Source organism: Pelecanus crispus, chromosome 2 (genome assembly GCF_030463565.1).
Source record: "Pelecanus crispus isolate bPelCri1 chromosome 2, bPelCri1.pri, whole genome shotgun sequence".
Taxonomy (NCBI): Eukaryota; Metazoa; Chordata; class Aves; order Pelecaniformes; family Pelecanidae; genus Pelecanus; species Pelecanus crispus.
In genome coordinates, this window is record NC_134644.1 from 24507815 (window position 1) to 24525204 (window position 17390).

The window sequence follows — 17390 nt, forward strand, 5'->3', positions numbered from 1 at the left end:
TTACAGCACTCCTATAGACATGAGTGTCTGTCACTTGCTAGCCTAAAAGACCCAATACATTGGCTCAAAAATGATTTGTTAGTGTTGTTGAGTAGAAATATGCTTTGTTGAATTTGGCTGGCAGAGGTTTTGTTCAACAGTGTTTATGAATTGTTTCTTGATCCTGTTGATTTCCGCCCCCGCCCAGCTTTTCCTTTATCTGCTGAATGAACATATTGGGAAGTCTTCACTATTTGATGTGCTGGATATGTTTAGGTGGAAAAAAATAATCTGTTGATTCAAGAAATACTTTTAGGAATCTTTGGATTAAATTCACTTCAGAATCCTTCTGCCTTTTAGTTAAGGTTGTTAGCAGTGGGTCCTTTAGTTAGGCCAAGTCTGCCATGTAGTGGCAGTACCAGTTAAGCTGTTGATACTTTCCAGAGTTTGCGTAAAGATGTTAGTAATGGTGACCTTCCAAACTGGATGGCAGGCCATAACTATTCGTCAGGATTGCACATCATTTGGGAAAAGTTCATACTACAAAGGAATGTTTGACTGGCTAGAGCTTGATGACAGTGACAACAGGGTTGAGTGTTTATGGGTAAGAATTAGGGGGAAGGCAGATACCATGGTGGGAGTCTGTTATAGACCACCCAACCAGGATGAAGAGGCAGACAAAATATTCTATAAGCATCTGGGAGAAGTCTCACAGTCGCTAGCCCTTGTTCTCGTGGGGGACTTCAACCTACCACGTGTCTGCTGGAAATGCAATACAGCAGAGAGGAAACAGTCTAGGAGGTTCCTGAGTGTGTGGAAGATAACTTTCTGACACAGCTGGTGAGTGAGCCAACTAGGGAAGGTGCCCCACTGGACCTGTTGTTTGCAAACAGAGAAGGACTTGTGGGTCATGTGACAGTTGGAGGCTGTCTTGGGCACAGTGATCATGAAATGAAAGAGTTTTAGGTTCTCGGAGAAGTGAGGAGGGGGTCAGCAGAACTGCCACCTTGGACTCCTAGAGGGCAGACTTTGGCCTGTTCAGGAGACTGGTTGACAGAGTCCCTTGGGAGGCAGTCCTGAAGGCAAAGGAGTCCAGGAAGGCTGGACATTCTTCAAGAAGGAAATCTTAAAGGTGCAGGAGCAGGCCGTCCCCATGTGCTGAAAGAGGAAGTGGAGGGGAAGACCACCAGCCTGGCTGAGCAGAGAGCTTTGGCTGGAACTCAGGGGGGAAAAAAAAAAAGAGAGTTTATGGCCTTTGGCAGAAGGGGGAGGCAACTCAGGAAGACTACAAGGATGTCATGATGTTATGCAGGGAGAAAATTAGAAGGGCCAAAGGCCAACTAGAATTTAGTCTGGCTACTGCTGTAAAAGACAATAAAAAAATGTTTATATAAATACATTAGCAACAAAAGGGGGGCTCAGGAGAATCTCCATCATTTATTGGATGTGGGGGGAAACATAGTGACAAAGGGTGAGGAAAAGGCTGCAGTACGTAATGCCTTCTTTGTCTCAATCTTTAATAGTAAGACCAGTTGTTCTCCAGGTATCCAGCCCACTGAGCTGGAAGACAGGGACGGGGAGCAGAATGAAGCCCCCATAATCCAAGGGGAAATGCTTAGCGACTTGCTACACCACTTAGACACACACAAGTCTATGGGGCCAGATGGGGTCCACCCAAGGGGACTGAGGGATCTGGTGGAAGTGCTCACCAAGCCACTTTCCATCCTTTATCAGCAGTCCTGGCTAACTGGGGAGGTCCCAGTTGACTGGAGGTTAGCAAATGTGACGCCCATCTACAAGACAGGCTGGAAGGAGGATCTGGGGAACTACAGGCCTGTCATTCTGACTTCAGTGCCAGGGAAGGTTATGGAGCAGATCATCTTGAGTGCCATCACACAGCACGTACAGGACAACCAGGCAATCAGGCCCAGTCAGCTTGGGTTTATGAAAGGCAGGTCCTGCTTGACTAACCTGATCTCCTTCTATGACAAGGTGACCCACTTAGTGGATGAAGGAAAGGCTGTGGATGTCATCTACCTGGACTTTAGTAAAGTTTTTGACACTGTCTCCCACAGCATTTTCCCAGAGAAACTGGCTGCTCATGGCTTGGATGAGCATACTCTTCGCTTGGTAAAAAACTGGCTGGGTGGCCAAGCCCAGAGAGTTGTGGTGAATGGAGTTAAATCTAGTTGGTGGCCAGTCACAAGTGGTGTTCCCCAGGGGTCTGTTTTGGGGCCAGTCCTATTTAATATCTTTATCAATGATCTGGACATAGGGATCGAGTGCACCCTCAGGAAGTTTGCAGATCACACCAAGTTGGGCGGGAGTGTTGATCTGCTTGAGGGTAGGAAGGCTCTACAGAGGGATCTGGACAGGCTGGACCAATGGGCTGAGGCCAACTGTATGAGGTTCAACAAGGCCAAGTGCCGGGTCCTGCACTTGGGTCACAACAACCCCATGCAACGCTACAGGCTTGGGGAAGAGTGGCTGGAAAGCTGCCTGGCGGAAAAGGGCCCGGGGGTGTTTGTTGACAGCCGGCTGAATATGAGCCAGCAGTGTGCCCAGGTGGCCAAGGCGGCCAACAGCGTCCTGGCTTGTATCAGGAATAGTGTGGCCAGCAGGACTAGGGAAGTGATCGTCCCCCTGTACTTGGCACTGGTGAGGCTGCACCTCAAATACTGCATTCAGTTTTGGGCCCCTCAATACAAGAAAGACATTGAGGTGCTGGAGCATGTCCAGAGAAGGGCAACAAAGCTGGTGAAGGGTCTGGAGCACAAGTCTTACGAGGAGAGGCTGAGGCAACTGGGGTTGTTTAGCTTGGAGAAAAAGAGGCCGAGGGGAGACCTTATCACTCTCTACAACTACCTGAAAGGAGGTTGTAGTGAGGTGGGTGTTGGTCTCTTCTCCCAAGTAACGAGCGATAGGACGAAACGGCCTCAAGTTGCATTGGGGAGGTACTGAGGAACTGGAGTTGTAAAGTAAGGGAGGAGAAGAAAGCACGCTTTCATGTAGGAGTTTAGGAACAAGTTTCACATTTCACCAGCATGCCTTAAATGCTCTGGCTTTGCCATGCTACTTCCTCTGAGTAATCCTGTTGAGTTGAGGTCTGTTCAATTCAGTGGTAAACAGGATTGGAGCCATAGCTTTTTAGCTGCGAGTACAACATGTTTCTTGTGGTGAGACCATGGATCTCGTGGCTGGCTAAATGCTGTGCACATGCTGATAAATTGCTCTCCTGTGTTATGAAATACTGGGTATCAGTTGAGGTAGAGTAGTTCTGTCATATCTATAGATACTCTGATGAGACAGTCATTAGTCTGAATGTGATCTGTGAGAATGAGTAGTGTAACCTAGTAATACTTTTTTTCAGCATTTTTTAAAAGCTTCATGTTCCTATCACATAATTATGAGAAAATAAATGATGTGAGTTAAATGCAGTTTTGAGACTATCAGGAAAGCTAGCAATGTAACTCGTTTTTTTTCTTTCTTTTTTTTTCTCCCCTCCTCCTCCTTCAAAAGATGAAGTTATAACTTCACATGGTGCAATTGAACCAGATAAGGACAATGTCCGCCTAGAGCCATATTCTTTGCCACAAGGTTTTATGTGGGACACATTGGATCTTAGCAATGCTGAAGTTGTAAGTAAAACGATTTTTATATGTATCTAAAATAATTGAAGTTTATTCTGATTGATGTGTGTGGGTAAATCTTTGGATTTTTTTGTGTGTGTTTTCAGCTGAAGGAGTTATACACACTGTTAAATGAGAATTACGTAGAAGATGATGATAATATGTTTAGGTTTGATTATTCACCTGAATTTCTTCTGTGGTGAGTAGCAAGTTCCACATTCTGCTCTGGCTGGAGTGCAAAGAAGGGTGTTTTTATTACATCTTCTTAGGCAGTAATTTGTAATTATTTCTGTCATCAATTGTAGGGCACTACGTCCTCCGGGCTGGTTGCCCCAATGGCACTGTGGGGTTAGAGTGTCTTCAAACAAAAAACTGGTGGGATTCATAAGTGCCATCCCTGCAAATATTCGTATTTATGACAGGTAAAATGCACCACTACTTTTGTATTTGTAAAACAATAACACCATGAAACAAATATTAAACTAGTATCCATTGCCATAGAGAATGTAAAAAGAGAGAAGGAGGCTCACTGACCGTAAAGAGTTGGAAGAATCCTGTGTATGTAGCAGAGTTGGTTTTTTGGTTTGTTTTTTTTTTTTTTCACACCCCACCCCCCCCCAAAAAAAGAAAAAAAAAAAAAGAAAAATCAAAAAAGCTTGTGGACTACTTGCAATGAAGACCAGTATATTTAAGGAATTTTCTTATTGATGGATGATACAGGTAACAACATAGAATTTTCTGACCCTACTGGAAAGTATTTAAAGGATAGTCAGTCAGCTGAACTTCCTTAGCCAGGTCTTCATACACTGACACAATCATAAAGTATTATGATACCATGTAGCATGCGCTTGGATGGTGTTCTGCATCTTAGTGAGGCCATTGGTTAAGTCTTGACAGAGCGCTGAAAAAGGAGTGTTGCAAACACCTTACACATAGCTTGCATATTGCACAATTTGCCGTTGCAGTTGCAATATCATAGATTAGTATTTGTTGCAGATGTACTTTGTCACACACCAATTTATTTTTACCTGAAATTCTTCTGTCACAACATGGAAGACTACAATTATGCAAATGAAAATATGCAATGTGCAACTCTTTTTAACTTTTCCACTATTTAATGTCCTTTTAGTGTGAAGAAAATGGTAGAAATCAACTTTCTGTGTGTTCATAAGAAACTGAGATCTAAACGGGTAGCACCTGTACTGATTCGGGAAATAACCAGAAGAGTAAACCTGGAAGGAATTTTTCAGGCTGTTTACACTGCTGGAGTGGTACTCCCCAAACCTGTGGCCACTTGCAGGTAACCTAGGTGATGTTCATAATAATATTGGTTCCTATAGCAGACATTTTAAAGAACATTTTATGTAATTGACTAGGAACAATAAAAGCATAAAATTCAAAGAAATTAAATGTTGTGGCCTTGACTAACCTGAAGACCTGAGTGTTTGTCAGGGTGGTGGGTTTTGTTTCTTTCTTTCTTTATTTATTTATTTATTTTTTCCCCTTTCCTCCCAGTGCCTTGGATAAAACAGCTTCTCAGACTAAAATCTAATATTGGGTTTGTTTATCATACCTTAAATACACTAATAAATGTTTCTGTTGACCTTCTGGTGGAAGCCATGCTAGCAATGACAACATTGTATACCCGTGTTTGTCAAGTGTCCTGTTTCCCTGCTGGGACACTTCCCTGTTGACCTGGTTGCTTGCCAAAGACGGTGGAGCATTTTGGGGAATTACATGATTTGCTTTTTTGAAATACTTTCATCTTTCCTGGAGAAAGGAGGACTTAATCGGCATTTGATAAAGATGGGGAAAACCATCACATGAGAAGAGTTGTATGTAATCAAGTATAATTTTGTTTGCTTGGAATGGATTTTATTTCTGCTGGGAAGGTTCAGTTCCAGCAGTATTAGTTCAGCTGTCTATCCATCTGGAGGACAGGGTACTTTTTGAAATTGTGTTTGTACCTATCAACACCAAAGATCCTGTAAGTTTCTGTAAGGAAGGATGGAAAAGAAAAAAAAAAAAAAAGTCATGCTGTGTTAGAGTAACCAGGGATGTTCTGTTGCACAATGATCTCCTAGGAAGAGGAAATGTTCAACAAACTACTTAGACATGTGCAGAGGGTCCTGTCTGTACAAGAAAATAAATGGTACCATGTAAGTATGGTGAGATTGTCAGGGCTATGGCAAGTACTAAAACGTTTAGCCCTGTGATTACTCATTCTATAATAAAAAGCATTTACTTAGATTCAAAATATGGTGATAGCAGGCCTGTTTAAAAACTATTGCTTGGATATAGCTTTTCCTTATCTTTTGTTGCTCAAGCTGCTTACAGACATAGTACAGGCTTGCTTAGAAACAAATTTGGAGAGGAGAAGGAGCAATGTCAGAAAGTAGGGAAATGGATGCAAGTAAAGCTGACACTTAAAATACTGTTTAATCTCATTATTAATTTTATTTCCAGGTACTGGCATCGATCACTGAATCCCAGAAAATTGGTGGAGGTGAAATTTTCACATTTGAGTAGAAACATGACTCTACAAAGAACAATGAAGCTCTACAGACTTCCTGATGTAAGCAGTGTGACTTCTAGAGAATCCCCACAGTTATTATAAGGCCCAAAATAACCTTCCATCTGTCTCTGACAGCACAGGCTTTTCTGTGGAAAGGCAGTGCATGCAGGACATTTGAAAAAAAAAACAAAAACAAAAAACAAAACTCTCATGAAAAAGACCTTAAGGGCTGTACTAAACAGAAGAGACTATTGCTGGAGATGTAGATCTGTATATGGAGAAAATACAAATTTTGACCTAAAAGCCTTAAACAAACAGAAAAAATCAGAAACCTTGACTTCATAAACATGTGGGATTGAGTTGAAGATGCATAAAACTATTCTCGGTATGATTAATCTGATAAAAGATTACTGGAACAGAAAATTAACAGTTCATTTCTTAAAATTCTCAGAGAAGTCCATCAGAAAGTTGGCTGAGTACTGTGGGATTGTTGATTCCACTCTAATTCACAGCTTTTTCTGTTCTGTCAGAGAATATTGTTCTTCTGCAATGAGCAGGCTCAGCAAAAGCCACCTCAGTATGTTGTGTACTGTTTATTTGCACGGTCTAGGAAAAAAAAATAAAAAAAGTGTTCTGGCATAGCTAGGTTAGTTAAAAATATTTTTTTCATGTTTGCAGCTAATACTTAGGCTTGTAAAAAGCCTTAGGATGCATTTCCATGACAGGGCAAGTCACTGTAAGTAGTCTGAGATGTACTATTAAAAAATCTCACTGCTGTAATTAATAGCCTATAGAAACTAGTCTAAGCTTTACAATTGAAAACAGTTTCTTTGCTTGTGAAAGCTATCTTTCTATTTGGAGGGACTGCAGAATATCCTTTACCTTACCATACCGGTAAACATGGTTTTTTTTTATTTAAACAAACCCTCACTTTTTGTTAAAAAAATACTTTTTTCTCACTCGTAGTACTTTATAATGATTTATTTGACTTTGGAGAATTCTGTGTGTTGGTTATATTTAGCTTGATGCTGCAGGTTCTCTTACTACTTAAATATTTGAGTAATACACTAAGCACTCTTCAGTATAAAGCACGTGCCATGGCTTGATCTGAACTCCTGCTGCTGTCAGAGACACATTTCCTGTGCTGCCTGCACACGCACGTTCTCCCTTGCATGCAGGGCAGCAGTTTTCAGAGCTTAAGAATTAATAACCAAATTAATTAGGTTTTCATCTTGGAGAGCTAAATATAGCTTCAATCAAATCTTGAAGACATTTTTAATAGTCTAAAAAAGCACGGTAGACAATTTCAAATATAGGTTTTTGTGGCAACTCTAGTACTGTTTCTCATGGAAGCAATACAGGAAAAGATAGTTTAAAGAATAAGGATCTTACAGTACAAAAAGTGTAACTACAGCGAATCATTAGAAACAACAGCAGTTGTACCCTAATCATCTTTATCATAAACCCCAGATTTCAACAGAAAATTAAATTATGGAAAACAAAGAATACATCATGTCTCATTCATAATATCTCTATATTATGAGGCAAACATACTGTAGAGAGATGTGGTACTTTGAAAATCAGCTTTTAAAACTAAGTGATGTAGGAGGCCATATGCCTCAGCAGTTTGTTTATTTTTAGATTGGACTTGGGAGCTTCTTCCATGGAAAATAAAGATTTAATCTTTGTGCTAATGTTATCTCTTTAGGTCTTGTGCTTTGGCGTTTTTTGGAGTTTTTTTCCTAAGAAAGGGTTTAAGTGCTATTGAGGATCTTTATCCTCAGTTTCAGGCTGTTATCATAAACTGTACTGTCACACAAATTTCATCCAGGCCACGCTGTCCTTTCCCTCGGCACCAAACACTGTTTCTTGCATTTTAACCTCTTTTCTTAGGGTCCTTGGAATATCATTGCCACTGGAAGCTCATCTCCCTTTGAGAGGAATCATTCCTAATCACTTGAACAGTCTGAATTTAAAAGGTTTTCAGAAATAATAAATACTGTAATTGAAAAATACCATGCTCACTGAAGGCTGTGTTTGTGCATGTACCTATAGATATTAAAAAATAAAGTTTTTTTTTTCTAAGTGTTTAATCTGTTGAGCAAGGAGTTTTCTGAAAGACATAAATTTTGGCTGTGTGTAGAATAAGGACAGGAGCATGTGTGTCTCTGTATGTCTTTTCCTGGCTGATTAAGATCCTGAGCCAGGATATACACATGAATATATGCCCAGTGCAGCTTGATATGTGGAGCAGAGAAACAAATTTTAGCCCAGTTCTGTACACTTTCCCTGACTTCTGGGGCTGCAAATAATCATTTACCAGTGGCCATTCTGAGCGTTGCTGGGGGATAAAGATATTCTAGCCCAGCTGCTTTTCCTCTCATCTTGCTCCAGTGTATGGCTTTGGAAGAGGGACGAAGGCTTGGAGGGAGCCAAAAGTAACCTTTCATACTGTAGTTCATAAGGAGGTTATGAATGAAATATGGCATAGTAAGCATCACATTGATGAGTCAGGTGAATACTCTTATGGATTCAGGGCATTTAAAAATGTAGATGATGTGCTGTTGTGGAGGCAAAACATAGTCCCAAGCTGCTCCGGAAAGCAGGAAGACTAAAATGTAATACACAGGCCAGAGCTGTGGCAAAACGTGCCTTGATTTTTCATCTGACTGCTGACTCCCAAAGTATGTGAATAAATACTCCCCCAGAATAATGCCTTTTGAGCAGAGCATAATCAGCTATACTAATTTCAGGCTTCCAGTAATCAAGTCTCTACCTGGCTGCTCTTGCAATTGACTTTGCTATGATTAATGTGATACGTGCCCAAGTACATAGCTCAGACAGATGAAGCAGGATAAATGAGCTCTGAAGAGAACAAGCCTTAGCCTCTCTAAAAGGAAATATTCAGGAAAGCTAACAAAAGTCGGGGAGAAAACTTTAATCACCTTTGCTTGTTTAAACATGAATTGCATAGTACTAGAAAGCAATTTTTTCCTCTTCTGATGTTTAAAGTCAAATAAATAACTTTATTTGTTAAAATACTGTAGTTTTTTAATTTCAGGGAGCTGTAAGTTATGAGAAGCTTTCTTGTTAACAGAATAGCAGTTGTGCCTGTATAGAATGTTCAGTTAGCCAGGGAGTTTGCGAAGTGTTAAGAATAGGTGAATTTTTTTTATTAAATAATTTCTAATAAGTTTGAATCGCAAATGTTCTTGTCTTCAGATTAACTTCTGATATGCAAGTCGCTTTATGTTTTGTTTCTGTGTCTGGGCCCTAGGTAGTTTAGCAGAAGATAAGAAATAAACACTGACCTAAAAAAAACCCCAACCAAATAAAAACAAAAAAACCAAAATGCATGAAGTCTAGGCTGTTGGCAGTTGTATTTCTTTCTCTGGAGAAATGAAGTTGTTTCAATAATGAAATATAAAGATTGAAGTGCCCCAGACTGTCTCAATAATTAGAAGAGAGGGAACTCTGATTGAAAGCCGTTTGTAAAATAGCATAATGAATTAGGTGGCTGGGGTAAAGTAGGCTAATAATGAATGCATAGCAAGTGGAGTGACTCTGCAACCTACTTTCAGCCTTTGCTGTGTACGCAGTTTTCCTTTCAACATCTTAACATTTATTTTTCTTTTGTTACAATAAGGCCACAAAGACTTCGGGTTTGAGACCAATGGAACAAAAAGATACTAAAGCAGTGCAAGAATTAATCAACACTTACTTGAAACAGTTTAATCTTGCTCCTGTGATGGATGAAGAAGAGGTAGCCCACTGGTTCCTGCCTCAGGATCATATTATTGACACTTACGTAGTAGAGGTAAAACATGACCTACCTACTTCATGAACGTGTATGTGAATGCCACTTGCAAAAGCTCATATCAGCATCAAGTTTTTGAAATGTGAACAGTGTGAAAAATGTGTGCTATAGTTAGAATTTGGTATCATGATTCCAGGTTTTGTTCTTTGTATTGCATTCTGTTAATGAGAAAATGTTTGGTTGTGATAAACTGCAGTGCTCTTGTACAGGATATTTTAAAGAAGAATTTTGAAATCTCAAAATATCACTACCTTGGAAATATTACAGCAAAGAACCTTACATATTTTAAAAACAACCCTTCCACCTGCATTCCTCCATATTTTCTGTAGAGAGATGACATGATAATGAGCAGTGGTCTTCAAATCTACTTTCCTAGAAAAAAGGAAAAATGATACAATGACTCAGAGAAGGATTTGGTTTGAATTCAGTATCATTCTCTCAGCTCTCTAAGTTTCTGCCATACACCAGGTCAAAATTCTTTATTTTTAAAACCAATTTTAGGGGCACCTGCTGGAGGAATTATGTTTCTTGATGGTCTGCTTCAGTAAAATATATTTTTTCTCATAAAAGAGTGTGTGTATATATATGTATATGAATTTGTACGTTTCTGTGTGTGCATATATATACATGTGTATGCACGAGTATATGTAATATGGAGAGGTTCATCTTGAGTGAACTCAACAGACAAGTGCAGATCAACCAGGGGATCAGGACCAGCCAGCATGGGTTCATGAAAGGCAGGTCCTGCTTGACCAACCTGATCTCCTTTTAGGACCTGGTGACCCACCTGGTAGATGATGGAAAGGCTGTGGATGTCATTTACCTGGACTTTAGCAAAGCTTTTGACACCGTCTCCCACAATATTCTCCTTGGGAAGCTGGCAGCTCATGATTTGGATGGGCGTAGTCTTCGCTGGGTAAAAAACTGGTTGGGTGGCTGAGCCCAGAGAGTAGTTGTAAATGGAGTTAAGTCCAGTTGGCAGCCGGTCACGAGCGGTGTTCCCCAGGGCTCTGTTTTGGGGCCGGCCTTGTTTAATATCTTTATCAATGATCTGGATGAGGGGATTGAGTGCACCCTCAGTAAGTTTGCAGATGACACCAAACTGGGTGGGAGTGTCGATCTGCTGGAGGGTAGGATGGCCCTGCAGAGGGACCTGGACAGGCTGGATCGATGGGCCAAGGCCAACTGTATGAGGTTCAACAAGGCCAAGTGCCGGGTCCTGCACTTCGGGCACAACAACCCCATGCAACGCTACAGGCTTGGGGAAGAGTGGCTGGAAAGCTGCCTGGCCGAAAAGGACCTGGGGGTGTTGGTAGACAGCCGGTTGAACATGAGGCAGCAGTGTGCCCAGGTGGCCAAGAAGGCCAACAGCATCCTGGCTTGTATCAGGAATAGTGTGGCCAGCAGGAGCAGGGAGGTGATTGTCCCCCTGTACTTGGCGCTGGTGAGGCCACACCTGGAATACTGTGTCCAGTTTTGGGCCCCTCAATACAAGACAGACATTGAGGTGCTGGAGCGTGTTGAGAGAAGGGCAACAAAGCTGGTGAAGGGTCGGGAGCACAGGCCTTATGAGGAGCGGCTGAGGGAACTGGGGTTGTTTAGACTAGAGAAGAGGAGGCTGAGGGGAGACCTTATCACTCTCTACAGCTACCTGAAAGGAGGTTGTAGTGAGGTGGGTGTTGGTCTCTTCTCCCAAGTAACAAGCGATAGGACAAGAGGGAATGGCCTCAAGCTGCGCCAGGGGAGGTTTAGATTGGATATTAGGAAAAATTTCTTTACTGAAAGAGTGGTCAAGCATTGGAACAGGCTGCCCAGAGAGGTGGTGGAGTCACCATCCCTGGAAGTGTTCAAAAAACGGGTAGATGTGGCACTCTGGGACATGGTTTAGTCTAGTCTACCCTTGATTGGTTTAGAGTGGACTTGGTAGTGTAGGTTAATGGTTGGACTGGATGATCTTAAAGGTCTTTTCCAACCTAAACGATTCTATGATTCTATGATTCTAAAGTAGAGAAGTAAAGGCTAACATTTCTTGGTGCTGTCATGAGTTTAATTATCTTGAAAATTCTAATCTTTGTCCACTAACAAGATGGAGAGCATCATCTGTTCCTACCGCTTACTCTTCTCTCCCCACCCTACCACCCCCACCCTCCAACCTGTTGCTCACAACGCTTCTCGCAAAATAAGCAGCGTCAGAATAGTTTAGCATTTAGATTGGAAATCTCCATGGCATGGCTGGAATAGCTGCGATAAAGCTCATGAAGAAAGATACACTCTTCCCTTTGAGTCCATGCTAAATCAGTTGTAGACATCATATTTAGATAGTGTATCACTTTAAACAAAAGTGATAAGGTTATTTGAAAATGATCAGCACTAACATCCTTAAACCTACCAGCTCCTGGCAGAAGCTGCAGGTTGTGAAGCTCGGTGTTCCCACACTGTGCAGGAGTCTCAGCTCAATTTAAACTTACTGCTGCTGGAGATGAGAGGTCCTGTTCATTGGTTGTCATTGTCCAAGCTTAGCTTTCTACTTACTTTGTAGTGGGTCTAGTGCTCAGTGGACTCTTCCATGGTCTAATTTAATTTATTGTTCCTCCTTCTTTCTCAACCCTACTCCCTGGGTTGGTTTTTGGCTTTGTTGGTGAGTTGAAGCCTACAGAAGAGTCCACAAAGCACCAGCATCAGCATGAGTGTGCCACTGACAGTGCCATTTTAACTGGACAGCGCAGTCTTCACTTGCTTGCTTTACACTGTCTCTTGAACTAGTTTTTGACTATACAAAATGTAGATTTGTCAGTGCATAAAATCTTTTTAAGACCTGAGTGACCTGGAGAAGTTAGTGGCAGATTTTTAAGTCGTCTTTGTAATGGGCAGAGCTAAAACCTTAAAATACTCTGTATAATTCCTGAGTTAATATTTTCATCATCCTTACTGAATTTAGTGAGTGACTTTTCTGTTATTTGTTGTTAGTTTATCTCTACTACAGAATCTGTACCTGTTCTAAGACAATAGCTTTTTTGCATGTGATGGGTTCAACTCTTTTACTTCTTACTGTAGAAGTACTATCAATTTAAGGATCCATGTGAGGTCCTTCATTGAGCTCAAAATAGTGGGCACCAGTCATTCAAAAATAAAGCAAACAAGCAAGAACAAGCATTTGTGTGTCTCCTTTGCCTTACCTTCTTGGAGATATCAGGAGACCCGATCGGAATAGGAGTGAAAATCTGGGTAGGTTTTTTTTGTGCTCAGCATGTCAGTCATAACCCATATAATAATTAGTTCCCATTTCCTGCTAATCTACACTCTTGAAGATGGTTAAACTTTATTAGGGGCATGAAATATTAAGAAAGTTTATGTAGGATACGTTAGATTTCTGTATAAGTACCTTTTTGATGACTGCTGGTCTTATTAGAATTTCAGTGTGATTTAGCACTGTTGTCTAGCAAATGTATTGTGCTTGTTTATTAATTATCACTAGAGCTGATTTAAATATGCTTTGTATATCAGCACAGTATATTCTTTTCCAGTTTTTAGAAAGTTGAGAAAATTATTCCTCAATGTGAACTTCATCAGATTTAAAAAATACTCTTTTAAAAATAAGTTAAATTGGAAAAAAAATTCTATACTTTTTTTGGAAGTGTGCTTTGTTAGCTTTGTTTATAGCAGGCTAAGCTTGGGAAACAAACTGAAATGCTTTGGCAATTGGTTGTCAAAATGTTATTGGTGTAATAGACTAGAAAAATCTAAATGTTTATTGCCTTTTCTGAAGTGACCATTTCAGGCTTCAGTCTTGCTTTGATGTATAGATACATCCTTGACAAGAATTCAATTTCTTCAAATCTTAGCCAAGATTACCTGTTATACCATAATACTTATGGTGTGCAAAACTGCTGCATTTATTACTTACTTTCTATAGAACTGCCATGTTAACCAGTAACTGAGAGGTTACTTCTTATTAATTGACTTCTTTCCTTTTTTTGTAGGGCTCAAATGGTATTTTAACAGACTTCCTGAGTTTCTACACATTACCTTCAACAGTGATGCACCATCCTGTTCATAAAAGCCTCAAAGCTGCCTATTCCTTTTACAATATTCATACAGAGACCCCCCTCTTGGACTTAATGAATGATGCACTCATTATAGCTAAATTGGTAAGTTGTGGGTTTTTTTTTTTCCTGCTTCTTTCACAAAACTATTCTTAGGAGTGGTGTCAAGGTAAGAACTGGCAGCAATTTATCCATGCCATTGCATTCTGTTTTCTTCTACTGTCTACAGCACAGAGTGCAGTTGATGAGACATATACTATATATATATATAAAAATATAAAACACTATGCTTGTTTTTCCTTTTTACTTTGAGTGATACTAGGGAATGACAACTGAAGTGTTTGTAATAGCTTGAACTGTGTACACATCCAAGAGCACAGATGACCATATTCACTAAGTAGCAGAAGAATGGAAAGTATCACTAAAATAGTTTCCCTTGGAGATGAGTTAATAAGTTCTATTAAATACATTTTGTTTGTTTGTTTAAAGTATTTTTTTTATTTCTACAAAGTGTAAAAGTTTATTTGTGCAAGCTTTATCATGTTATCTTGTTACTAATTGCTGCCTGTAGAGCTCTGTAGATGATGTCATGTAGCTTCTAAGCACACCTTCATGCATGGAATTACACTGATAGATGGTTTAGTTGAATGGAAGGGAAGAGACTATAAATGCAGTTTTTAAATATAAGAATTCTAAGAGTTCAGTGCTGTCTGATGAAAAACTAATGCTCAGCCCTTAATGATCAGGGTTTCATGGGAGTGCAATGCAAACACCAATGGCAATGTAGTGTGTGGTACTGCACATCCCAGCACTCTGAATGAATTCTCAGAGACCTGTTTAGCCCTGGCAATTCACAGCACTGCACAGGCTTCATCCAGTCCATGGTATCCATTCTAGCAGCCATTCCCAACACGTTGAAGAGCGTAGGCATGTTTTCTGCTCCTCATGCTTGAAGCTTGCCACTCCTAGCTGAAGCATTGCTGCTGCACTGCTTGTGGTATTACACCTACCAGATGAGTGCTCAATGCAAGCAAATGCTAGCTGTGCTCCAGCCGACCATGTTCAGAGCCGTCTGCACTGCATGTGGCATAGGGATTTCTGTGTTGATCCTGTATGAAGCCAGTGATGGTCTGCATGGTTCCATGTATTCTGCATGGAGAGAGTAGGATTTTGCAGCAGGATAATCCCCCCATTTTGTTGTTGAAGCTGACACTGAGTTTCTAGATGTGGAACAGGAGACAGCTTATAAGCAGGGAAGAAGCTAGCTTCTGAGTCTGCTCTAATGGTCTGGCAGAGCTGTGGAGCAAATATCTTTGAACAGGAACTTTTTTATACCTCTCAGAAGATGTTAACCTGAACCTAATCTGCTAATGTTTAGATGCTGAACTAAAACTACATCTGTAGACTTTATCATTTATCTGAATTATGAGTGCTTAATTGCAGAGCTTCATTAGTGTGTCTGTACCTACAGTGTGTCTCTATTCTCCCCTGCTTCCCTTCCTGCCTTCTGAGATTTCTGTTACTGTCTGTTACTAACTTAGAATATTTCAAAATATACTTCTTTAGGTGCCAAGTGTCAAATCCTTCCCACCTTATTTGTCTTGTTTCTGTGTGTTTTTCACAGCACGTTTAACTTAGCATAGCTTCATCTGCACGCAGAATAATCTTTGTGCATGGTAGTGGGGAACCTTACTAAACTCACTGTCTGTGCTTTGTGACTTTCTTTTACATAGCCCTAAACTGATGGAGAGCTTAAAATGCTCTTGTTCTTCAACCCCCTTTTTCCTAATATGGAGTGCTTATCTAAAAGAAAAAAAATACATCTAGTTTTGATACTGAGTAAAGAATGTTCCTTACCATCTTCTTGTGCTTAAGTAACTGAGCATTATTGTTTTGTAACTTATTTTTATTTTAGAATATAGAAAGTTCTTCTGGTGTGCTGCCTTTGTGCTGTTAACATTCCAGGATCTTAGGTCAGACTTCCTTGCAGTTAATTGCAAATAAACAGACTTTTCTATCCAGACCCCCAAGCAAATTCAGCTATTCATGCATGATGATTGTCACTGCAATGGCTTAACTGACCTTGTTTTTATGTTGCTTGTTAAAAGTTCACAGCGAGTTGGGATTTGAGTATGTTTGTGTTGCCGCGCAAAACCCTGAGACTAATTCAGCTACGTGGCTGTTCTGAGAGCAAAATGGCTCTTTGAGTGGTGAATTTGGGAGGTTGATGAGGAGTTGGTAGAGGATGCATGAGTAGGGGAAGGAGAGTAACGTGAAAGATTGGAGTTCTAAAGACAATGGCATTTCAGAAAAGGACTCAATCACAAAAATATAATGTTTATCATTAACAGAATGATAAATGGCTGAAAAACACCATAAGCTGTATTTATGCAGCTTTAGCCGGAATAGGCCATGTGTGTCAAAACTCTGTATGTGGCTGTAAAAAATGCGTATCTATAAGGCTAAAATAATGGATAATGCTTTAGGGACTCTTCAGACCTTTACCCCTGAAAGTGGCTTTAAAATTCCTACCCTTTTGGAGATAATCTTCAAGAAAAGATGTGCCCTATACTTCACTTTTTATTGGGAAGATGTCTTTGTGTGTGTACCTAATTAAAAGGCAAGATTTATTCCCTTGTCTTTTTTTCCACTTAATTAGCCTAGTCTCTTGGATATTGTATGCCACTGTGTAAAGTATCATTTGTGCGTCATTTGAAACTTTAAAAAGTAAAATTTAAAAAATGTTTTGCTATTGCCAGAAAGGATTTGATGTGTTCAATGCACTAGACTTAATGGAAAACAAAACATTCCTGGAAAAACTCAAGTTTGGGATTGGAGATGGAAATTTGCAGTATTATTTGTACAACTGGAGGTGTCCTGGCATGGAATCCGAAAAGGTAAGGGAGAAAAAAAGAGCTTCTGAATTCTGTTAGGTATAATGGTACATTAATCTACACTGGCCAAAATGGGCAGAAGTTTTAAAATAACTTTCTTAATTGGTCATATTTAAGATCCATAATTGAAGTGCAGAAAACTAATAACGTTTAGATTTATTGCCATGCTTGAACTAAAATACTGTATTTTTCTTCTTCCTTTAGGTTGGTCTTGTATTACAATGAGGACACTTACGTTTCTAGAACTCTGAGGTCATCGTTTGAGTTAATTTGATCTCCATAACTCTTGGAATGGTATTGTTCAAGAGGAGTAAAAGCACAACGTCAGTGATACTGAAATAGTCCATTAAACCTGAACAATGAAGACATCCATATGTGACCAAATTTATGCATTTTCAGATAGATCAGAAGGTCCATGAAACTCTTTTATTGTCCATGAAAAGAATAAAAGCACATTCATTTAAGTTTCAAAGCTTAGCTTGCACCTTGATGAGAAGAAGGTATTTTTTTTCC

At 40.0% G+C, this 17390-nt stretch overlaps 1 protein-coding gene across 2 annotated transcripts in view; it reads left to right on the forward strand.

Moving 5' to 3' along the window:
• NMT2 (N-myristoyltransferase 2) overlaps positions 1-17102 on the forward strand; it is a 32387-nt gene extending 15285 nt beyond the window's left edge. For both annotated transcript variants that reach the window (XM_075705483.1, XM_075705482.1), the window contains exons 4-12: positions 3499-3617; positions 3716-3807; positions 3914-4030; positions 4738-4908; positions 6075-6183; positions 9770-9940; positions 13921-14088; positions 16743-16880; positions 17082-17102. In XM_075705483.1, the coding sequence (XP_075561598.1) occupies positions 3499-3617; positions 3716-3807; positions 3914-4030; positions 4738-4908; positions 6075-6183; positions 9770-9940; positions 13921-14088; positions 16743-16880; positions 17082-17102 (1106 nt within the window). The remainder of the gene's footprint in view (positions 1-3498; positions 3618-3715; positions 3808-3913; positions 4031-4737; positions 4909-6074; positions 6184-9769; positions 9941-13920; positions 14089-16742; positions 16881-17081) is intronic.
• Positions 17103-17390: the final 288 nt, after the last annotated feature.